Source organism: Corvus kubaryi, unplaced genomic scaffold (assembly GCF_017639235.1).
Source record: "Corvus kubaryi isolate FWS band 111438036 unplaced genomic scaffold, C.kubaryi_AGA036_p1.0 37398, whole genome shotgun sequence".
NCBI classification, from domain to species: domain Eukaryota; kingdom Metazoa; phylum Chordata; class Aves; order Passeriformes; family Corvidae; genus Corvus; species Corvus kubaryi.
The window spans coordinates 56709406-56733156 of record NW_024581137.1 but is presented as its reverse complement, the minus strand read 5'-3'; the positions used below and the strand labels follow the sequence as shown (position 1 = coordinate 56733156).

Below are 23751 nucleotides of genomic sequence, written 5' to 3'. Positions count from 1 at the left end.
GGGAGTACACCTGTGAGGCTGCTGGCCAAAAACTCACCTTCAGGATCGATGTTACAGGTGGGAGAAAATATTTTAGCCCAGCTTTCCAATTTCTAAAATATTTAGAAAGATTAGTACTATTCTATATATTCAATGTAAAACATTAGAATATCTTTAAGACATGGAACTGAATCCTTGAAAACCTTTAGGAGCTATCCCTCTGTGTAGGAACAGGGCCATAAAAAGGAAAGTATTGATTGCACCTCTCCATCCCCACATGTTGATGAAATCAAAAGTACTCTGCAATGCAGCTGATTTTCAGTGAATTTCAAAGTAGGGTCATGATGAAGAGCAGTGGGATATCTGCCCAAAGTCTTCACTCACCAACATAAAACGGATAAAAACTCACCAAAACCCCAGTTTGAATAGTGTTGCCAAAGCTCTGAAGTTGCCTCTCTTTCCAGAGCCAGAAGTTGTTTTTACAAACAAGGAGAAGGTGCAGAAAGAGGTGAAGGCTGCACTATCAGAAAATGCCACGCTGAGCTGCGAGGTGGCCCAGGAGAAGATGGAGGTGAAGTGGTACAAGGATGGGAAACTGATCACCTCCAGCAAGAAGTTCAAGGTGGAATCGGAGGGCAAATTGCGTCGTCTGGTGGTGGGTCAGGTGGAGAAGAAAGATGCAGGGGAGTACACCTGTGAGGCTGCTGGCCAAAAACTCACCTTCAGGATTGATGTCTCAGGTGAGAGAAGATTCTTTGTCAGAATTCAGTAGAGGACAGTAAAGCAATAATTGGAATAACTATTCCACCATGGCTCAGTTGCAATAGTCTGTGTTTTGTTGCAACCTGCAGGGTTAACTTGATTTTTCTGCACTTTGTTGCCTGGATTTGTAGAAATAGGAATATTTGGTTTTAGCACGGCACAAGTTCTGTCTCATTTTTAGCTGATCTATGTAATATAGTTGCAGGTATAAATGTAATAGAAATAATTATCAACGTATTATTCAGATCTCTCCCATTCCTGGGATCCCAAAGGATGATTCTTGTGCATTGAGCCTATTGAAAGGAAAGAACCATTAAAGAATCCCTTCCTTCTTAGACTTCCAATCCCACTTTGGAAGACTTAGAGGCTGGCTTTTTTTTTTTTCATTTGCAGTATCAGCAGCAGCACATCTCAAAATGGGTTGTGAACAGCACTTTTTCTGAATTGGGGCTGTGTGTGATTAAGATCTCAGCCTTTTGAGATGTCTTACTGCTTCTGCCAGGTTCTAAATGCCCCTTTGCTGTGAAATATTCCAAGAAATTATTTGGAAGAGGATTTACACAGTGCCCAAACTACCTTAAGCATGTGATGTTAAATGGAGTTTTGACATTGCAATCACTGCGGGGACCTTTCCAGCCATGATCCTGACTTACCTGAGCCCTGCAGGGAGAAATTTCCTTTGTCTCTTTGACAGTCACATTTGTGGCAGTGGAAGAGAGCACAAAGAGGCTGTTCCAGACACTCTTAGTGCTTTATTGTGTCCTAGATCTTAAGTAAAAGGAATCTGGGAGCTTTTGATGACATGCAGGACAGACGTTCTTTGGCAACGTTTGAATTAAATAAATTTTTACATGGTGACGTGCAACTGTAGGGTTGATGTCAAGGATCCTCTTGGTCCTTTCCATTCCTAGGCTCTTAGTTCCAGGTTTTCCAAGTGGCAACTCCATCCCACAGAAAGGTAGACACTGCTCAGTGATGACAATTGGTTTTGGCAAGTGACAACCTAAATATTTTCCTAACTTGTCTAAAGAAGTCTTTAAGATTAATCTCATTTTAACCCCTCAGTAATCGTCCTCTTCTTTTTCTGTGCTCAGAGCCCAAACCTGCATTTATAAACCAGGAAAAGGTCCAGAAGGAGGTGAAGGCTGTCCTGACAGAAAGTGCCACCCTGGTGTGTGAGGTGGCGCAGGATGCAACCCAAGTGAAGTGGTACAAGGATGGAAAGCTGCTCGTTTCCTCTCGGAAATTCAAAATAGAGACCGTGGGCAAATCCCGACGCCTGGTGATAGAGCAGCTGGAGAAGAAGGATGCTGGGGAATACATCTGTGAGGCTGCAGGCCAGAAGCTGACATTCAAAGTGGAAACAACTGGTGAGTGCTCACTTTGTGGTGTGAAGAACCAACCCCTGTGGCCTAGAGGAAAACTGGATATTCCCAACACAGCAGTCTTGGTGCAGCCACTGTCTCCCCTGGAGAAACACCAGTGAGCCACATGACACATTAATTTTTAATGTAGCAATGTAAAGATGGGAAATCTGAACTTTTTTTGGCTCTGGAAACACTAGAAAATTTTCAGTTTATCTGCTTCACACATCTTATCACCCAACCTCTCTCAGTGGTGGGGAGCTGAAAGTAGAAGTGGGAAGTTTTGAAGAGCAGCAGTGGAGCTTGGAGAAAGGAGACTGAGGAAACCTTGGTCTGCTGCTTCTGTGTGCCCCAAAAATGCCCAATTTTGTGACAAAGTGTTGTACAAGATAGAGAAGGGGCCAAGAGGAAGGGACTGGAATCACAGAATGGTTTGGGTTGGAAGAAACTTTAAAAAAACATCGAGTTCCAACCTTCCTGCCAGTGGAGCAAATAGAAAACAGACTATAAATTCAGGTTTAGCCTATTAATGTTTCTTCTTAATTTTATCGAAAATCCTAAAAATGGAAAGGGAAAGAAAATTAGATAGGTGTTTTTACTTCTAAGAAACAAGCTTTTTATTGGCAGCAGATAAAATATAAATATTTGCATTTTTTTTCCTCTGCTTCTCTTCTAAGCAGAAGTTCTGAGTTGTCTGAGTTGTCATTTTCTTTCTTCCCACTCAGGAAAAGATTATACCAGCCACAAGTATCCAGCCATATTCCCTGGATTATTGCAGGTTAAGGATGGCGTGGGTCCTGAAGAGGGAGCAATATAAAACTGCTGTGTCAAGGATTTGAGCATAATTCTTACTTTTCCTGGTTTATTGTCTTTTCTAGAACCAGAGGCGAAATTTGAAAAGAAAGTTGTCCAGAAAGAGCCTCTCATTGTTCAAGAGCATGAAAGCATCACACTGACAACCTCAGTCACGCCTGAAACCGCTGCAGTGAGGTGGTTCAAGGATGGCACAGAAATCAAAGCGAGCAAGAGATGTGTGATCAAGAGTGAGGGGGCGTCCAGGACACTGACGGTGAACGCGGCCGAGAGCACAGACTCTGCCCTGTACACCTGCCAGACAAAGAATGACAAGCAGGAATTCAGAGTCCAGGTGAAAGGTGAGCAGTGCCCAGGTCATGGCCCAACCCAACAGCTGCACTTCTCTCATGATGGAGGTGGAATCCAAACTCTTCCAAAAACTCCTCCAATCTCAAGGCTTGTTGTAGTTTCTCTGGATGCCCCACCATGGACCAGCAAAGTTCCCCAGCTTCCAAATTCCCAGTTTTTATCCTTTGCTGGCCACTTGGGGATAAGGAAGCCTACGATGGGTAGTTCTGGTGTTTGCTCCCCTCCTGTTTCTGTATCCTCTTATAGAATGACAGTGATCTGAAAACACCGTCTCAAAGAATCTGCCTGAATTTCCACATTTCTGGTTAGATTTTGTCTCCCCTGAGCCCCAAATGTTTAAGGCCATTGTCTTTATTTATTTTTTTTTTTCCCCAAAGTTGGGCAGAACCAGTTTTCTTAGAACAGGTTTCTTATCTTTTCCTCCCTCACAATTTTCCCTTCTCCTGGATCTCAGAAATCCCAGTGAAGTTTGCCAAGAAGCTGGAGGCCGTGACAGCAGAGATTGGCGGCAGTGTATCCCTGAGCTGTGAGCTGAGCCACGCCAAAGGGAAGGTGACGTGGAGCAGGAATGGCGTGGAGATCAAGCCCAGCAAACGCTTCCAGATCCATGAGGAGGGGATCAAACGAACCCTGACAATAACAGGGATCCGTGCTGAGGATGAGGGAGAATATTCCTGCGAGTCCAGGGATGACAAGAGCAGCATCACCATCGTCCCCAAACGTACGTCTCTAATGGTGACAATGTGGAGGGATCCCTGGGTTTTGTCCTCAGCTGTTACAACCCTGCAAAGCTGAGTTTGTTCATGTGTCTGGACTGTCTCCTTTGTTGAGAACAAAATACAGAACTCCCCTCTAAGTGTCAGTGGAACCTCTATTTGTGAAAAACGTAATGATTGTGAGACCTGTTGAGCTCAGGTCTCTTAATATTGACCTTTGAGGCTGGAAGTCAAATTCTGAAATATAAGATGGGTTTTTACCCCCCTCTTTTATTGCCTCTCTTTGTACACAAAATTTACTCAGACATGGGGAATGTGATGACCCAGTATTGTGATCACTTACTGCAAGTAATCAAATTGGTGCTTCCAATAAAATCGTGGAAGATTTTGGCTGTTGGAAGGTGCTCATGCCAAGTCTCAAAGAAATGCTCCTAAATGTTTTACTCCTATCCATCAGCTCCCAGAGTGGTGAAATTCGTCACAAGTCTCAACAGCGTGGTGTCTGAGGAAGGAAAAGAGGCTGTGTTCAAGTGCACTGTCTCTCCCAGTGATGCTGTGGTCACCTGGCTCAGGAACGGTGCCAAGATTGAAGCCAGCAAGAAATACGTGATCTCTCAGAAGGACACCAACCACAGCCTCACCATCACTGACCTGACACTGGAAGATGCAGCTGAAATCACTGCCAGTGCTGAGGGCGTGGAAAGCACAGCCAAGCTCCGAGTCCGAGGTAAGAGGTGGCAGTGCCCCTTTGACAGGCTGGCACTGGTGCCCTGCCCATGGCAGGGGCTTGGAATTAGGTGATCTTTAAGGTCGTTTCCAACCCAGACCATTCTATGATGTTGTTTTATGTTGCTTTCCCTCTAATTAAATTGTGCTTTGGCATCATTAAATAAGAGTGCCCAGAACCCTTTGGATTTGGAGATACATGAGCCACTGGTTTAATTCTCTCTCAAAGCCTATTTTCTGGATCCTCTACATTCCTACTAATATTTCCTCTCTTGCAGAGGCCTCAATCTCATTCAAGAAGAAGCTGGAGCCCAAAACAGTTGAAGAGAGGGAGACAGTGACCTTGGAGGTAGAGCTGACCAAGCCTGCAGAGGTGAAATGGATGAGGAACAGCATCGTGCTGAAGCCCAGTGACAAAATAGAGATCAAAGCTGAGGGAACAAAGCACACCTTGGTGGTCAAGGACATCTCCTTCGCAGACCGGGGCTTCTACTGCTGCGAGAGCCCCGATGACAAGACCCAAGCCAAGATCAATGTGGAAAGTGAGTTCATTGGTCCTCAGTTCTATAAATACCCCGGGCAGGGTTTGCAGGTGGATTCTGGTCTCTGCATTATCATGGGGACACAGGAACACAACCATGGGCTTGGCCACCAGTCAAATGACTGAGAGGAGGTGAAAGCAATGGCAGTGAGCAGAGAATGTCTGGCTGGTTCCTGTTGCCTCCATCTCCTCTCACCAGCTTGGACCATTAAGCTTCTTAAAAGATTCTTCTCTTTGCTCTCTTTCTCACTCCCTGATATGCTCTGTGTTTTTCCTTTGTATGATTTTTTAGCAAAACATTCCCTCTTCAGCCATCCATTGTCCTGATTTTTCTCTGCAAACCACCTCATTCAGAATGTCTCTATGTTCAGCCATGATCTAAAAAACTAAAAGAGAAAAATCTTCTCCCTGAGGGTGTTTTCCTCTCAGGTGAACGGATGGTGCCGCATCCATAGCCCTGTACTTCTGTCCCTTTCCTACATCTTTTTGTCATAATTGTCACAGGACAGGTGAAGACAGGATTTAAGCACTTAAGGACTGTCCAATTTTGTCCATAAAGTCCTTGCCACCAACTGGTGCTGGACTAGTCATAAATAACAGGTGAGGAAAGACTTGAAAACAGTCTTTTAGGTGCTTGAAGTCTATTACAAAGTGGAAGGGAACAAATTCCATGACGCCAGCAAATAGTGGACTTCAGGTGCAGTGAGAAAAATCCAGGTTATATTACAAAAAAGCTTTTTAATGGTCAGATGACTGAATAGGTTGTCGGGAGAGGTCTTGGAGCCTTCATCGTGATTTTGGTTTTTTTTTGATTGGCAACGTAATTACTTTTAGTGGTGAAACAAGTTTAAACAGTAAATCTGTTTTACCAGATGATAGGGCATGGATGTCTTGTCATAGGAACAGGTAACATCCACCCAAAACATGCATGCTTTGGCCACCAGCCTGTGAGGTGTCAGCACATTTTGCACCATGTCCTGGATTTTTTTGCCCTTTTACTGCAGCCTTTTCCTCCCATCCTTGTTTTATCCTAATTGAACCACTGCACAATATTGCCATGGACTTACTTGTCTTTCTTACACTATAAACTGATAGACCTTGGCCGAAAAGGGGCCAGTGATGTTTTCAGTGATATTTGGTTGACCCATTTGTCCCAGCTGAAAACAGCAATTTGAAAAATAGCAGCTATTTTAGCAGTGGGGTCATGGACAAGTTTCATTTCCTGTAAAAGTGGTTGTTTAATTGGAAAACGCCCATTAACTGGCAGGTAGCTGCCTGAGGAATAGGAAATAGTACAGTTTGGAAGTTCTGAGGCTATTCCACAGCTGCCGGTGTGAGATCTCCAACTTCTCCATGTTGTTTTCCAGTGAGGCAGATCAAGCTGGTGAAAGGCCTTCAGCCCCTGCAAGTGGCTGAGAAAGGGACTGTCACCTTTGAGGTGGAGGTGTCACACGAGGACGTGGAGGGGACCTGGCAGAAGGACGGAGTTCGGCTGAAACCTGCACCCAACATCAGCTTTGGTGTCCTGGGCAAGAAACACTCCCTAACTCTCTCCTCGGTGGCGCTGGAAGATGCAGGACTCATCTCCTTCAAAGCAGAAGGCATTAGTTCATCAGGGAGGCTCACTGTGACAGGTACACAGCCACAGAAGGCTCTGACCCTGCTTGGGGTGGATGCAGTTGTCTTCTCCTGACCTGGAGAACAAACTTAAGAGGGCAACAAATTTTCCTTGTAATTGCAAGGGCTGTAAAGCACAGTAATGTTTCCTTCTAATGCCAAGGGGATCATTGTGGCATCACTGTCCACAGAACAATGATAAAGTGGGAGGGAATGATAAAGTGCCCAAATCAATACAAATTTTATTAATCATGAAAGCTGGGCTCTGCCTACCCATCAGTGCTTGTGTGACCCCATTCCCCATTCATTGGACTTTCTCTTTCCAGAATTACCTGTGAGGATCAGCAAACCTTTGGCAGACGTCAGTGTAACTCAGAAGCTCAAGGCTACATTTGAGTGTGAGCTGTCCAAACCCAATGCCAATGTGAAATGGTTCAAGGTACAGCACTTAATGGATGGTGATATTTTAATTTCTGACTTCTCTGGAAGGCAATGAGAGCCTTTCTTTCCACTTCCGGGGCATGTGGGCCTGAACTTTTGCAGTAGCTGTTTGCATTGTTCTCTTTTCCTTGTGTTCATTTACTCTCCCAGTTTATCACTCTCAGGTTTGTATTTACTGTTTTATATTGGGTAGAAAGTTAAACTTCTCTATTCTTGCACAGAACATGAGCACTGGTGTTACAGATTTGCAGTCTTGTGTTTTACTCCACACCAAGCAGTTTTCACCCAGGATTTACAGCCCTTTTGGGAACTGTGATTCAAAGGGAAGCTTCAATTTCCTCAGTCAGTGACAGTCCAGTTCCCTTTCCTTAGACAGCCATTTTGGGGATCAGCCCTGGCATTTCATGTACCTTCCTTGGGGCTCAGCTGATACTTTCCTTAATTTGGGATAGCTGCAATTCTTCAAGGTGGAATTTGGGCTGGAAGGTACCTCTAAATGGTCATCTCATTTCAAACCCCCTGCCATGAGCAGGGACATCTTCAACCAGATTGGGTTGCTCAGAGCCCTGTCCAACCCACCCTTGAATGTTTCCAGGGATGGGGCATCCACCACCTGATTTACCAAAATGTGAATATGGATCTAATATCGATATCCAACTGAGATGGACAAAAACTCTCTCACAGTTCAGAGTTAGAAAGTGCATGTTTTATTGGTGCCAGGCACTGCGTGGGATGGCTCCCTAAGACACAGGGCCCCAATCCAAGCAAACACAACACTTTTTATTTCCAAATATTATGAATATCCAAAATACAAATGCACATTCATAACATTAACACCTCCCATTCTCCGCTTTGTATGGAAATGAGCTTAAATGTCATTAAGCATGTGTAGTGTGTGTCCTGAATGGAGTCGGTGGTCTTGAATTGGGTCAGTGGTCCCAAGAAAGATGAAGGAACTCATCTTCCTCATTTTGACCTTTTTGCTTCTCTGGACTTCAACAATCCTAATTACTTTAGTGACCTCTAAGTTTCCTCTTGCGTGACTTTTGAACGGGTTCCCACCAAGGGAGGAAATTGGTAATTGTCCTTGTTCCCTACACCAACTTATCAAAGTTTCTATTCCTCGTTCTAAGCACAGCTAAGCAAACATCCAAATGACAGATCATCAGTTATTTGGTAATCAGTTACTAACATCTTAAAACCCATTTCAGGTCCAGCTCTCAACTATTTTAATTAACTCTAGCTGGGCCCAAATTCCTTCCTATTCTAACTAATAGCCCATGACTAAAATCTCTCTGTTTCTTCTAAATCTATGTTTCACACCTCTCTGGGCAACCTATTTTATCACCCTCATTGTAAAAAACTTCCTTATTTCACATCTAAATTGACCCTCTTTTAGTTTAAACCCATTTTTTTCTGAAGGGGCTTACTGCCAGTTCTGTACAGTTTTAAGACTTCAAAAAGATGTCAGAGATCATCCAAAAGTTCCGTGTGTTCTTCAGCCATTCCAGCTTCCTGAAATCTTTGAGGTGTGATGAAATTTCACCACATGTTCCTTTAAACACAGTTTTCCTTTAAGTCCAATGAGAAGGATGAAATAAGCACAGATCTGAGTGTCTGTTTTACTCACTGCAGAGGTACAGGAGTTGAGGGTGATCTTCTTTGGCCTTTTCCCCTTCTAGGATGGGAAGGAGATCCGGCAAAGTAAAAACATTGGGATCATCTCCCAAGGAAATAAGAGAAGCCTCATTATTCATAAGTGTGAATATGAAGACCAGGGAACCTACATGTGTCAAGCAGCTGAAGACAAGACATCAGCTACTCTAAAGGTTCATGGTATGTTTGGCTGGAGTAGAAAAATACATTTACTGCAGTATTTTTGGCTATACAGCAAGAAATTCTTTGTGGAGTGTTTGTTTTTCACAGTTGCTCATTTTGGTTAAGTTTCTCTTCCTGGTGTCCTGTTCTTGCTTTGCCCTTGCAGTATTTTTGGAAGAGGTCCTAACTTAGTTTTCCTTTTGTTGTAAGTGATTTCTATTCTCTGGAGTCTGAATAGTGTTTCTGGATCGTCATGTCAGGAAATACCGGACAGCCTGGCACAAAGCAGGGATTCAGTGGCTGCTGCTGATGTGGGTGGGTGGCACTATTGTCTCAGGGGGACTTTCCCTGAACAGGGACTGCACAAGCCTTGGGTATGAGCTGAAGTAGTACCCTAATTTTTGGGTTGTAAATGCTAGGGAAAGGGTCATTATTTCTGCCTGCACCTCTCCTTTATGCTCGAGGCAGTTTTTCCCTCTAGTGTTGTGCTGACCAGCTGATGAATCACCAGGTGTGTTTTGTCACCAGGCTCTGAAGCACCTGAGATAAGCTCTGAGAGAAAGGCAACTTACTCAACAGATAGTTCTGCTGTGCCCTGGCAGGTGTTATTTTCCAGAAGGGCATCTGAAAAACAGACCAGCTCTTTCTTATTGAAAGACAGAGCATCTTTCTCATCACTTACTAGATGCTGTCCTCGTGTGGCCACTTGGGTTCAGCAGGATCTTCATGAACATCTGTCCTGTTGCTCTGTTGAACTCCCCCTTTTATCCTTGGTTTTGGGATTGGGATGGGTTGTTGCTTGCATTTCAACTTTGCTCCTGAGGCTGATCCAAGGTGTATAAAGGCCTTCTCTTTCAAAAGGAAAGGGCTGCAGTAGCACAGATAAACAGGTCAGTTCTGACAAAAGGAGTGCCAAGGTCAGAGTTAAAGAGGGTTATACTCAGTTCAGGAGACTTTGAAAAAAGATCTCTCCAGTGTAAAACAGAAGTGAGCATGCAGAGAAGCATGAATGAGGGATGTTTATAGTGACCTAAGAGATTGTGGACTTGTGTTTAGTTTCTCTTGGTGGATTTTCTTTCATGAATGTGTGTTTCTTTCATGAATACCTGTATGAAGTTCCAGCATCCATAAAATCCTCTTGCAATAAGCTTCAGCCATCAAAAGGAAGAAAGGCTGCTCTACAATAACACAAAATCCCATTTTTTTTTCACGTCATTATGCAAAAGGTAAACACACCACACTCACTTATCGAGAACCCCCCAAAAAATAATTGCCTTTATGATTTCACAGCCCGAGATATCAAGATTGTAAAGCCACTGGAAGATGTGGAAGTGAACGAATACGAGAGTGCATCTTTTTTCTGTGAGATCTCACACGATGAGGTCGAAACCCAGTGGTACAAAAACGACAACAAGCTGAAGACTTCCGACAACATCAAAATGCGCCAGGATGGTAGGAGCAAAAAGGGGGATTTTGTTCTGGAATGGGGGTGGGTTGGAGTAGGGGCTGGGATGGGAGACTAGAAAATAGGGTTTTGCTCTGGGGAAGCTGAGCCATGTCTGGTTGTGTGTCTGTCCCCAGGAAAGACCTATTCCCTGACTTACACACGTGTCTGCGTCGAGGATGCGGCCGAGATCAAATTTGTAGCAGAAAAGGCAGAATCTCGCGCTCATCTAACTGTAAAAGGTAATTTTGCTCTTTGTGCCAGCACTGCTTCTGCTCTGTCACGTTACAAACCAATTCACTTCCTTCGCTTTAGATGTGAAGGTTAAAAAAAATCCTACAGCGTACAGGGAAAGAAAAACTCCTGCCTACTGTTCTGCCTGGTAAATATCAGCTGGGAGTTTATTTTGGCTTAATTACAGTTATTTTTCTCAGGAGGTTGTATTTGCACCTTTAGACATTTAAAGTTAGTGTGAAATTTGAGGGACAAAGCTGTAGGTTGACTTTCTCCTGCATTTTCACTTTTTGGTGTATGCTATAACAGAAAGCAGCATTTTTTTCATGTGTGTTTAACTAAAACAATGTGATAGAGGGAGAGAGAAAGAAGAAATTGGAATTAACACACTGCTGAGGAGCTCAGGAAACTGGAGATCAGTCCCTGGCTTTGCCATAGCGCTGCTGTTGGGTGTTGAGGAAATCACCGGTTTATTGCTGCAGTTCAGCCACTCCAGTGGTAAAATATGGAGGGTTTCCCTTTAATTAGCTCTTGCTAATTAAACTTGTTAATTGAATGCTCAGCATAGCGGGGATTCCTGTCATCATCCAAATTACTGAACATAAAAGAAATATTGCCAATGAGTTTTTATGGAGACTGTACTGATTACTCCTTTTTTTTTTTTTTTACTCTCGTAGAGCTGCCCGTAAAAATCGTGAAGCCTTTGCGGGATAAGATCGCCCTTTGGAAGCACCGGGGGGTCCTGGAGTGTCAGGTGTCCCGAGCCAACGCCAAGGTCCGGTGGTTCAAAAAGGACGTGGAAATTCACCCCGGTGACAAATACGAAATCGTGAGCGAGGACGTCTATCGGAAACTCATCATCAACGATGCCGACTATGAAGATGAGGACACCTACACGTGTGATGCCTTTGATGACAAAACCAGTGCTAATTTCTTCGTTGAAGGTAGAGCCCCCCTTTTTCACCCCTGGATTGCCCTGGGAGGAGGATGGGATTCACTTGTCATTTACTTTGGAAACACAATACTGCTTAAAAAGGATTTTTGTTTGATGTGGTTTATTCTGAAGTCCATTGGTGTTGAATCCTTTTACACACGGGAACATCTTGAAAAATGAATGTGTAGCATATTCTACTAAGGAAAATGAGGAAATTCCCATTCCACAGATGTTTATCAAATGTATTGGAAAAGTCTGTTTTTCAGATAAATGTTGCAGCTCCTATTATCAACATCTGCATTCCAATGAACTTTTTTCTTCATTTTATAGTGCCCTATATTTGATATCAGAATAGGAAGGTGGCTTTAGAATTAGGACTAGGAATCAAGAGATACAGATTCACTTTCTGGCTTGTGACCAGCAATATCTGTTTTCTTTTATACAGAAAAAAAAGATGTTTTAAGGCCTTTTGAGTTCATAAGTGCAGAAAAGATGACATGAGTGTTCAGGCTGATAATGGAAAAGCTTTCACAAATCCTAAATCCCTGCTCTCTTGTTCCATCCAGAGCAAGCCATTAATATTGTAAAAGAGTTGTGTGATGAGGATGTGACTGAGCCTGAAGAAGCCAAATTTGAATGTGAGACATCCATTCCATCTGTGAAACCTGCCAAGTGGTTTCTGAAGGGAGCAGCCTTGCAGGCTGGCAGAAACATCATCATGCAGCAGGAAGGCACCATCCATAGGCTGACAATAATAAAAACAAGTGTTGATATGACAGGCACCATCCAGTTCTCCATTGGCAAATCCAAATCCACAGCGAATCTGCTTGTCAGAGGTAATGTGATATTTCTTATATTTTATGTGAAGCAGAACAAAGATCTTCCCTCTCATAGTACCTGGAAAGTAATTTGTTATAGATGCTCTCTAAGATCCACTGGGTTCTTGGAAATGTGTGTGTACCTGGAAGATTTCTTTAGCTCCCAGCTACAAGTTGTTGGGAGCAATGCTGGATGTACCAGCTGAGCCGGAAATGTCCTAGGAAGGGATGTGATTAAATGACTTTGATGTCCCTGGTATTCAAATCTATCAAGCTAAAACTGGTTTTTGGTTTATTTTTATTCTCTTGACTTTACCAAGGAGGACAAAACAGATGAAATTTGCCAGGAGAGTTTATTTTGTCCCATTTCTGAATGAGACAATCTTGATAGCTCATTTACTTAATTCATTTTGTCATTGACTTGATCTAGGACAAAGCCTCAAGGCTTTTTGTCTTCTGCTGTCACCATGGTAAATCTCTCCAATCACATCCTGAAGTCCTTGTTTTGTCTTTAATTTGCTCTTACTTGAATGAAAACCTCAGTTAGAGAGCAATTCAGCGAGCCCTGAGCCAGAAGTGGGCCGTGAATTTGGTGGTTAATATACAGTATTATCTTACAGAAATCAGCTTTCCCTATAGATCACTGTGCTGTTGTAGCTTCAAAGCACATGAGCTCTGTTAGAGACACTTGTAGCAGGACCTGAGCAGTTCACAAAACAGTTGTGAAAGTCATGTATGAAATTAATGGGTAAGAAATACAAATTAAGACCTTCCTCTTCTTTAGATGGATCCATTCTTCTTTCCCACCCCTGCTTTGCAGATTACCACATCCAGATCACCAGGAAACTGGAGGACAAGACCGTCCTGGAGCGACACTCGGTCATTCTGTCCTGTGACTTCAGGCCTTCCCCAAAGCATGTGAAGTGGTTCAAGGGCCAAGTGCTCATTGAGCCCTCAGAGAAGTACAAAATCAAGCGGGAGCAGCACTCAGCAGAGCTCAAGATCATGAAGGTGAAGCCTGAGGACGCCGGCGTATACAAGTGCAAGGCTGGGATTGCCGAGACCGAAGCCACGCTGAGCGTTGAAGGTACGAGAGGTTTGTGGCAGCAGGGCTGGCCTGGTGCTGCTCTGTATGATTCCCTGTTTCACTCTGGGTTCCTCCTCCTGAGGAGAGGTAGATTCCCACAGTTATCTTCTAATTTTATATAAATGCAGTGTCACAAACAAACTGCAGATTCCACGGTGCTGAAATCCATCTCTTGCTGTGAAGTTGGTGATGTAACGTGTGGGAGAGCACTATCTGGGTGAGGTGGGAATTAACACTTGTCAAGACACATTATTGTCTATTTCATAGGAGGAATTAAGCCTCTGGTGCTTCTAACTAAAGATATCCTTTATGTTAAACTGCTACAGACCTCTGATTCTGGTGATCTTGGCTGTGGTTTTCACCTCCTGATGGCTGTGTCAGCTTGTCTATCTGCTGTACATTTGTATATCTGCCATATATACATTTTATAGCTGCTATTTTATATCTGAGTACGATTGTTATTCATAGTGATGTTCTACCTCGTCTGGTCATGGAACTGTTTTTGGCCAGTTCTTCCCCTCAGGTGACATGGTAAGAAAAGGTGTTCACTGTGTCACTTCCAGCAAGACTTGGAGCTGAGCCACAGAACCATTTCCAAAAGTCCAAGGAGCAGCTCTTGGTAGCAGTTTGGCCTTGCAGAGGTTCTTCATTGAATGTGTTGTCAAACACTGAAATGAGCTACTCAGGGCAGTGGTGATGTCACCATCCCTGGAGGGGTTTAAAAGTTGTGTGGATGTGGCACTTGGGGATGTGGTTTCATGGTGACCTTGGCAGTGCTGGGGGAATGGTTGGACTCGATCTTAGAGGTCTTTTCCAACCTAAATGATTCTGTGACTCCATTCTATCCAAACAAATGTATATATTAAAAAAAAAAAAATCAAGTAATACTCCCAAAACCTCTTCTGAGTTATCTCATCCTTGAGAAACAACATTCCATGAGCAGAGAGGCTGCAAAGAGAAACCTCTGCCCAAGGACTGGGAAAGAAAATAATCAAAATCCTGTTGCTCCCTGAACCTGAGCAAGTTGCTTAATCTCTTTGTACTTTGCCTTTGTGGCCAAAACCATTGTCGAAAGAATGACTTATTTTCAAATAAAAAACAAACAAACAAAACCCCCAAACTGATTTATATATTAAAAGAGAACTGAGGGTTCTAGACCATTTTTAATTAGTCTTTTTAATGGATTTTTTTTTTCCCCTGTTGGAGCAAATGCAGAACCAAGTAAATGAATGTGGTGACCAAAGGTGTGCAGGAGACCAGAACAAATAATCTATAAAACTCCATGAAATCGTTTGTGTTAACAACTGCTTTATGATGATGGTGGTGACGGTGCCCCTTGGTTTCCCTCAGCCCGCAATGTAGAGGTCCTCAAGCACCTGCAGGACGTGGAGATTGAGGAAGACAGTTCTGCTGTATTCTCTTGCGAGCTGTCCCACGACGACGAGGACGTGGAGTGGTTCCTCAATGGCACCCTCCTCTACACCAACAACTTCAACGACATCAAGAACGTTGGCAAGTGCTACACACTGACCATGAAGCAGGTGAAGCCTGAGGATGCTGGCACAGTGACAATGAAGTCAGACAAGGTGTCAGAGAGCGTGCGGCTGAAGGTGATAGGTGGGTCCAGACCACGTTCCTGAATGAAAATGAGAAATGCAGATGAGCCATTATTTACCAAATCCATGGGCAATCCTGTTAAATAGATAAAAAAGCATTGAGGTATTAAATATGGGCCATGAGGATGATGAAAGGTCTGGAGGGGAAGCCTTGAGAGGAGCAGCTGAGCTCACTTGGTCCGGTCAGTTGGGAGAACAAGAGACTGAGGGGAGACCTCACTGTGGGCTTCAACATCTTCATGTGAGGGGAAGTGGAAGGGCAGGTACTGATCTCTTCACTCTGGTGGACAGTGACAGGACTTGAGGAAATGGCTGGATCTGAGTCATGGGAGGTTTAGGTTGGATATCAGGAAAAAGTTTTTCACACAGAGGGTGGTGGGGCACTGACCAGGCTCCCCAGGGAATGATAATGGTCCCAAGGCTGCCAGAGCTCCAGGAGCATTTGGACAACACTCTCATGGACAGGATGGGATTGTTGGAGTGTCCTGTGCAGGGACAGGAGTTGGACTCAATGATCCTGGTGGGTCCCTTCCAACTCAACATATTCTGTGATGTTATGCCTTTTAATACCTCAGTTCTGGAGCTGGACTCAATCAGCCATGAGAAGACAGTTTCCTGCTGTCGTTCATACATCTTAAAGTTCAGTCTCACAACTGAATTTCTGTGGTTTAACATGATCTTGGGCACCCTCAGCGAGTGTGTAGGTGACACCCAGCTGAGTGGTGCATGTGACACGCCTGGAGGTTGAGGTGCCACCCAGAGACACAGACACACTCAAGAAGTGAGACTATGTGAGCCTCTTGAGGTTCAACAAGGCCAGTGCAAGGTGCTGCACCTGGGTCAGGGCAGCCCCTTGTGTCAACACAATCTTAGGATGAAGGGATTGACAGCAGGATGAAGGACTGAGAGCAGGATGAAGGACTTGGGAGTGCTGGAGGGTGACACTGGTTTAGGTTCTACACTGGTATCAGCAACATTGCCAAGGGTTTATCAAAGTCTCTAAATATTTGATAGCAACTGCAAGTGTCTCAAACATCCTGGCTGTTCTCTGTTTTGTACCTTAACCTTCAGAGAAACCTGCTGTTTTCATGAAATCCTTGGATGACGTTTTCGGTGAGGAGCGAGGAGTGATCAAACTGGAATGTGAAGTCTCCAAAGAGAAGGTCAAACCTGTTTGGAAAAAGGATGGTGTGAAGATCACTTCTAGCAAAAAGTATGAGGAGATACAGTCTGGGAAGACCCTGTGCCTCCTTATCCATGACCTTGAAAAGACAGATGCGGGGTTATACACCTGTGACATCGGCACTGATGTTGCCAAATCAAAGGTCAGCGTTCAGGGTAAGTGTTGTAGACAGTGGCCTGTCAAGGGGTGCTGGAAATATGGCTGGGCTTGGTCCCTTGGGCTCACACCTGTTCCTGAATAAATCTCACATAATATGGTGATGTCTGAACAATCCCTGTCAATTTTGGTGTAAGTATATCGAGGGTTTCAGTGAAAATCAGGTGTCAGGAATGTAGTGACAATTTTTACTTCCTTGAACATTCCTAAGGTGCAGAAATCCTCCAAGAAAAACAAATAATTTCTCCAAAAAATCCCAACTAACAACAAAAAAACCCCAAGCAACCTGTTTTGTATTTTGAGCTATTGACTCAGAGTCCATTGCAGGAACACAAAAGCAGGACAATATCTACTGAGGAACCCAGCAGTTCAGCCTATCCTCTAATCCTTGTGTCAGCCTGAAGGACAAAGAATTGTTCATGGCTTCCAAACTCATAATGTTAATGAGAAAAATTTTGAATTTGCCTGGTTCGAACACCAGGAGTAACAAGTTAAAAAATTCAAACATCCCATTTCTCCTATCAGCATGGAGAAGAACCTCACACGTTGTCCCAGAGGCTTCTTTTCCAACAGTTTTTCTCCCCTCTGCCTCATTGAATCTTGACTCTTCCCTTCTGAGCTCTTCCCCATGCAGTCCTTCCCAAGCACAGCCAGGAGGTTCACATATCCCTTTTTCTACAACTTTATGGTGACTCTGAGCCTGAGAAATCCTTCCCATGTCACAGACATCTGCAAGGAACGCAGTGGTGTCCTGCCAATGCAGCAGACAAACCCCTCTTGCGAGTTAAGAATGCCATTACTCTACTCATGTCTATCATAAAAGCATTTTTTAACTTGTATTGCTGTAATTTTTGTTCTCCAGAACTGAACATAGGCATCACCAAAAGGCTCAAAAACACTGAAATCCAGGAGGGAGAAGATTGCACTTTTGAGTGCATTTTGTCCCATGAAAGCATTGATGACTTCAACTGGACGCTGAACGGGAGAAAAGTGGAAAGCGGGGGGAGATTTAAGGCCTCCAATGCGGGTCGGAAATACACACTGAGCATCAAAAATGTGATTCCTGATGACACTGGGGAAGTCATCTTCACTGCCCGTGGTCTCACCTCCAAGGCTTCTCTGGTTGTGAAAGGTAACAGGATCAGAAAGGTTCTGGGGGTTGATTTCCTGGGGGGATTTTCATGAAGTTTGCCAGCAAACTATGGACACAAACACTTTGTGGATATTTGGGTTCAAACTGAAGGAGGAGTAATTTAGGTTAGATATACAGCAGAATTTCTTCCCTGCGAGAGTGGTGGGGCACTGGCACAGGGTGCCCAGAGAAGCTGTGGCTGCCCCTGGATCCCTGGAAGTGTCCAAGGCCAGGTTGGACACTGGGGCTTGGAGCAGCCTGGGATAGTGGGAGGTGTCCCTGCCCATGGCAAGGGGTTGGAATGAGATGATCCTTAAGGTCTTTTCCAACCCAAACCATTCTGGAATTCTATGATTTGAATTGCAGAAACCCCAACCATATAGAGATGATTTTCATTCAAAGGTCCTTTTTTTTTTTTTTTTTTTTTTTTTTTTTTAAATCTCTGCAGAAAAACCTGCTGAGGTCACAAAAGAGCTGGAGGATAAAACATCACCAGCAGGGCAGGACATCAGCCTGAGCTGTGAATTGTCCAAAGCTGATGTGAACATCAGGTGGTACAAGGATGGCAAAGCAATCCGGAAAAGCCAGAAGTATGACCTGCAGCAAGAGGGAACACGGGCCATTCTCACCATCCGTGACTCCACAGTCAAGGACAGTGGGGAATACACCTGTGAGACAGAGACCTCCAAAACAACAGCCAGGATCACAGTGCAAGGTCAGCTGAAGGGTGCAGAGGAGCTGGCAGGTTCAGAGTTTGAGGTCGATATCTACAACCATGGGAGGTGTTCTTCTCCTCCATCTCCCTGGGCAGGATCATTTTTAGTTTTCAAAAAACATCGATTAAAAGCTTAAAAAAGTAAGATATGAAAAAACACCTTGTGGATACTGCACAATCTTATGGGCTCTGTAACAAGCCAATTAAAACTGATAATTTGAATTATTCTGTTTTGAATATGAGCGATGAAAACTGTCTGCAAGTGGAGACCTCACCAGTACCTGGATCATGGCATTGAAGTTTCCTGGAGATATTTCACTTGATATGTCCTGTGATGGGAGGGGTAGCTGGTGATCTTCTTAGATGTGTTCCATCTGACAGGATGAGAGGAAATGGCCTCAAGATTTAGATTGGGTGTTATGAGAAATTTCTTCATGGAAAGGGTGGTCAGGCATTGGAACAGGGCGCCCAGGGAGGTGGTGGAGTCACCATCCTTGGAGGGTTTAAAAGATGTTTAGATGTGGTGCTTGGGGACATGGTTTAGTCAAATAGTCAAATTAATGCTTGGACTTGGTGATCTTAAAGATCTCTTTCAAGCTAATTGATTCTATGATTATTTACTTAAAAATTCTACAAGTGGGGGTGGAGGGGATCCAAAAGCCACTCTGGAAGTTCAGGATTAGTTTGGGTGACAAGTCTGTCTCTGTCATTATTTTTTTTATTTCTTTTTTTTCCTTCCAGAAAAGCCTAATTATTTTGTCAAGGAACTCTCAGACCTGAAAGTCGATGAAAGCGGAACTGCAGTTTTTGTGTGCCAGAGTGAGAGAGCTGCATCCTCTGTGGTCTGGAGGAAAGGCATCGCTGAGCTCAAGGCTGGCAGGAAGTACGAGATGACACAGAAAGGACAAGTCCTCCAGCTGACCATAAAGAACTTGGAGAAAAGTGACAGTGACACTTACAGTTGTGACACTGGGGATGCCCAGTCCAGAGCCAAGCTAACTGTGCAAGGTATGAATGAGAGGAATGTGATTGTAAATCCCGTTTCTGCCATGGGAAACATGCACAGGCAGATCTAGATCTCAGCAAGACAGCAGAGCCACTGATTTCTGCTCCTGCCTCTCATGATGGCAGGAACATGTGGCAAAAATATAGGAATGTGGAGCTGGACATGCACAGCAGATTGAAGCAATTACACCTGGAGTACTCTGGGTGTGATTTAACCCCCCAAAGGCCCATGTGAGGGGAGATTGGTGTTCCTGTGTGAACATAAAATGGAAGTGATTCACAGTGCCTGCTGTTGGATGAGGGAAAATTACTCTGCCTCCAGGCTTTTCTCCATGTCCTTGATGCCTCTTTGCAGCAGTGGTTTCTAAAAGGTGGTGGATAAAGAGTGGTCATGGAGTGGGTTGGGTTGGTAGGGATCTTAAATTTAGCTCATCCAGTGCTACCCCCTACCATGGGCAGGAACACCTCCCACTATCCCAGGCTGCTCCAAGCCCCATCCAAGCTGGCCTTGGACACTTCCAGGGATCCAGGGGCAGCCACAGCTTCTCTGGGCACTCTGTGCCAGGGCCTCCCCACCCTCAGAGTAAACAATTTATTTATAATATCTAATCTAACCCTGCCCTCTGAAAAAATGATTCAAGAATAGTCAGATGGAGGTGCAGCAACAGCGTCGATTTGCTAATTATTGTAGCTAGTTATTGAAGACAAAGGGGTAAAGTCAGACTTCTCCTCTATCATCTGTTAGAGCAGAAGAGCTTCTTTGAGAAAGCAAAGAAATGTGTTTAATCCCCATCATAACCTCAGGCTTTGAGCTGTCTGAATTCACTCTGACGTTTTCAACACCAGCTTTTCTGAGTGGAAAAAACACTTCTCTGTCACGAACATCAAAGTAAAACAACCCTATTCTGGTTTTATAAGTAGGAGGAGCATCAGAGATATTTTTGTATCCAGTGATAACCTTATTTTATATGTCTTTATAGTGAGGTTTATCTTTGTATGTGTGTTTATATTTATGTATTTATATTTATCTATACAGGCAGGTTTTCAGGGCAGATGTTTTGGGGTTTTTTACCAAAGCCACAGTCAGACATTTTCCCCACTTCCCACTGGGTTTATGTTTGGACTGAACTCAAAGAAGGTGTGGGCTCAGTGGTCCTATCCCATAGAAAGCAAGTTATATTTGCTCTAGAAAATCACAGAGGTTGTCAAGGGGGAGGGATCATGTCTTTGTGATGTTTATGTCCCAATAATGCTGTCAGAGACTGATCCTTCCAACCTTTCCAGGGAGCTTCATTAGGAGAAAATTTATAACCTGGGATTTGCATTGTACTGGCTACTTGTTCTGCTTTATGTTTTCTGGTGCTTTAAAGTTGTCTTCACTGTATTTTGGCGTGTGTCCTCTTTATATTATCTTCCTGTGAGTGGGTTTTGCGGTCAATAACAGGGGAGTTCTGTTTCAATCTTCTCTATCACGAACATATTTTTTTTCTTGAAATGCTCACGGGGGAAATCTTGGTAGTTTTCCGTGTCGATTTTCACGCCAGAAACGGAAGATTGCAGTAATTGATGTATTTATGTTCCTTTCAGGCCAGAAAGTGCTAATAACGGAAGACCTGGAGGATGTCACTGTGTTAGAAGGAGAATCTGCCATGTTCAAGTGCAGAATCTCTCCCGTAGACTATAGCAGAGTGCAGTGGTTTTTGGATAAAACCCCACTCCATACCAATGAACTTAATGAGATCCAGTCCCAGCCTGGTGGATATCACCTGCTAACACTGAAAAAGCTCTCACTGAAGGACTCGGGGGTCATTACATTTGAAGCTGGTGATAAGAAAACATCTGCCAGTTTGGTTGTTAAAGGTAAATCAATCATCACAACTGCAGGAGAGGAAATGATGAGTAGAAATAAGTGGGGTTAATGTGGGTAGATGGAAAAAAAGCCCCACAAAAATGCTAAAAATTTGGCACCATCATTGTTTATCTGTATATGTGCAAGAACAGCATTATTTATACAATGAAATGACAGCTGGAGAATGAACACTTAGTAATCCTAGACAGCTCTTGGAGTGTTTATTGGATTTAGATGGGAATGTTATAATACAGTGATGGTACAGTGGATACCTTGTTCAGTTTTTCTCAAGCTGATAAGGTGATGATTCATCAGGAGAAATCAATTAATTCAATGAAAAAAAAAAAGTGCAACCAGTAAGTTTTAAATTCAGTTTTCATTGCCTGAAGGGCAACGTTGTGTGTGTTCCCTGCTATTCATTGCTGACAATGGATTGTTGTCTCTGGAGAAGTTAAACTGAGTTAAATCTGCAGTGTTTGGTAGCAAAGGAATAAAACGAATGCCAGACAGCCCAAGAATGTGGGATTAGAGAGATGTTTCCTTACTGGAAATATAAATATTTCTTGTTGCCCAGAGATGTAGAACACACAGTGTCCACCCTGTCAGATCATAATCTCATTTTATTCCGTAACCACATTTATTTCGAAGAACTTGTCTTTTTACAAAATTTGTAAATTTGCCCAAATTTTGCTAAACTACAGAAATGAAAAAGGATTTCTTTTTCCGGAGGGAAAATGAAATGTTTTATTTTCAAAAGGCTAATTATTTATGTTCTTCAGCAGGAATCTTTTCTTCTCAGTTTCTGCCAGGTATCATTAGGTATTTAAACAACATTTTGCAACATCACTGGTACCCTCCTGAGGACTTCATAGTCATGAACACCAAATTATTTGTTACTAACCCTGATCTATATCTTTGATACAAGCAATCCTGGGTGCAAATCTCACAGATTACTTGTGATCTGAGAACCCACACCTCTTCTGAACCATCTCAGATGTTTTTTATATGAGTCTGGAGAAGCTCTGCACCTTCAGAAAGGAGCTGGTTGACACTGAAGATACTGAGGGAGAAGATGTGAGCCTTCACTGTGACATCTCCAGATCAGACAGCCCTGGGAAGTGGTGCAAAGATGGGAAGAGCCTTAGGAATTCTTCCAAATATAACATCAGCCAGTCAGGGTTTGAGGCCAAACTTGTCATTCACAGGGCACAACAAAGAGACAGTGATAGATGTGAGTGTGAGGATGGAGCAGCCAAACGTAGTGCAGTTATTACTGTCAAGGGTAAGAACTTCTGGAGCGATGGTTTGTGTCCTACCACCAAGCTCAGAGTAATTAATTGAAACAATAAAACCATGAAACTACACTGAAACGGGACCTCGTGTTGTGCACTGAGATGTTCTCATCAAGTCATCCAGAACAGGAGCCAGAGAGGTGACAGAATGTGAAACAGGAGACTCCTTCATCTGACCTGGCTCTAGCTCGGAGAAAGTTAAGTGCCTCTGAGAACAATGAAATCCTAGACTGGTTTGGGTTAAAAGGTACATTAAAGACCATCTCATTCCAAACCCCAAAAAGAGAACAGTAGGAGAACACCCCAGGCTAAGAAGTAATCCACAGAGAGGACGGATCACCTCCTGGAACTGTCTCCAGGGATGGCTCTCTCCAAGGGGGGAACTCCCACCCCCACCTTTGTCCGTGCAATTGCTTTACACAGCCAGATTTATTCAGAGCAGTGCGCCCAACGAGCATCAATGAGGTGCTCTCCTGCTTGATAGGACGTGGGGAGATGGTTTGAACTAAAAGAGGGTTGATTTAATTAGATGTAAGGAGGAAGTTTTTTACAATGAATGTGGTAAAACACTCTTGGAGGTTGCCCAGCGAGGTGGTGGATGCTTCATCCCTGGGAACATTCAAGGTCAGGTTGGATGGGGCTCTGAGCAGCCTGGTCTGGTTGAAGATGTCCTGGGTCATGGCAGGGGGGTTTGGACTGGATGAGCTTTAAAGGGCCCTTCCAACCCAGAAAGTTCTATGATCATGTGATCTAAATGGTTGTTGTCTGAGCTGAAGCAAAAGTTCTCTTCTTAGATGTGTCTTTTAACTCTGAGTTAGGTATGAGTTGGGTCTGACCAGGCTCAGAACCAAGGCTCACCAAATATCACCTTATAATTGCTCCTGCCTCTCCTGAGTCACTGTCCCAGCCCCAGCTCCTCTTAGGAGGAGCTCTGTCTCTGAGTTAAATCACTCTGTAAGTTAAATCACTCCCCTGGGCAGGTTTGAGCAGGGACAGGGAGGTTTTGACAGGCACAGGCTGTGTTTATCCAAACCAGAGGATGTTCTGTGTGCTGCTGGTGTTACACCCTTGGGATGGACTGATCAGAAGCTGCACCTGGATTAGGGAAGCCAGTGTAAACCAAAAAAGCATTTGGGTTGTTGGAATGGTCAACCTGAA

General features: G+C 43.8%; 1 protein-coding gene across 8 annotated transcripts in view; it reads left to right on the top strand.

Annotated features, from left to right (window-relative positions):
* Positions 1-23751, top strand: part of OBSCN (obscurin, cytoskeletal calmodulin and titin-interacting RhoGEF) — a 163367-nt gene that overhangs the window by 29914 nt on the left and 109702 nt on the right. For 7 of the 8 annotated variants that reach the window (XM_042043236.1, XM_042043234.1, XM_042043239.1 and 4 more), the window contains exons 11-30: positions 530-719; positions 1836-2111; positions 2984-3259; positions 3724-3990; positions 4443-4712; positions 4990-5253; positions 6620-6886; positions 7196-7308; positions 8993-9146; positions 10419-10580; positions 10710-10814; positions 11484-11750; positions 12307-12576; positions 13379-13645; positions 14996-15262; positions 16333-16599; positions 17463-17732; positions 18181-18447; positions 19189-19455; positions 21040-21312. In XM_042043236.1, coding sequence (XP_041899170.1) covers positions 530-719; positions 1836-2111; positions 2984-3259; positions 3724-3990; positions 4443-4712; positions 4990-5253; positions 6620-6886; positions 7196-7308; positions 8993-9146; positions 10419-10580; positions 10710-10814; positions 11484-11750; positions 12307-12576; positions 13379-13645; positions 14996-15262; positions 16333-16599; positions 17463-17732; positions 18181-18447; positions 19189-19455; positions 21040-21312 — 4759 coding nt within the window. The remainder of the gene's footprint in view (positions 1-529; positions 720-1835; positions 2112-2983; positions 3260-3723; positions 3991-4442; positions 4713-4989; positions 5254-6619; positions 6887-7195; positions 7309-8992; positions 9147-10418; positions 10581-10709; positions 10815-11483; positions 11751-12306; positions 12577-13378; positions 13646-14995; positions 15263-16332; positions 16600-17462; positions 17733-18180; positions 18448-19188; positions 19456-21039; positions 21313-23751) is intronic. The other variant, XM_042043235.1, reaches the window with a different exon arrangement.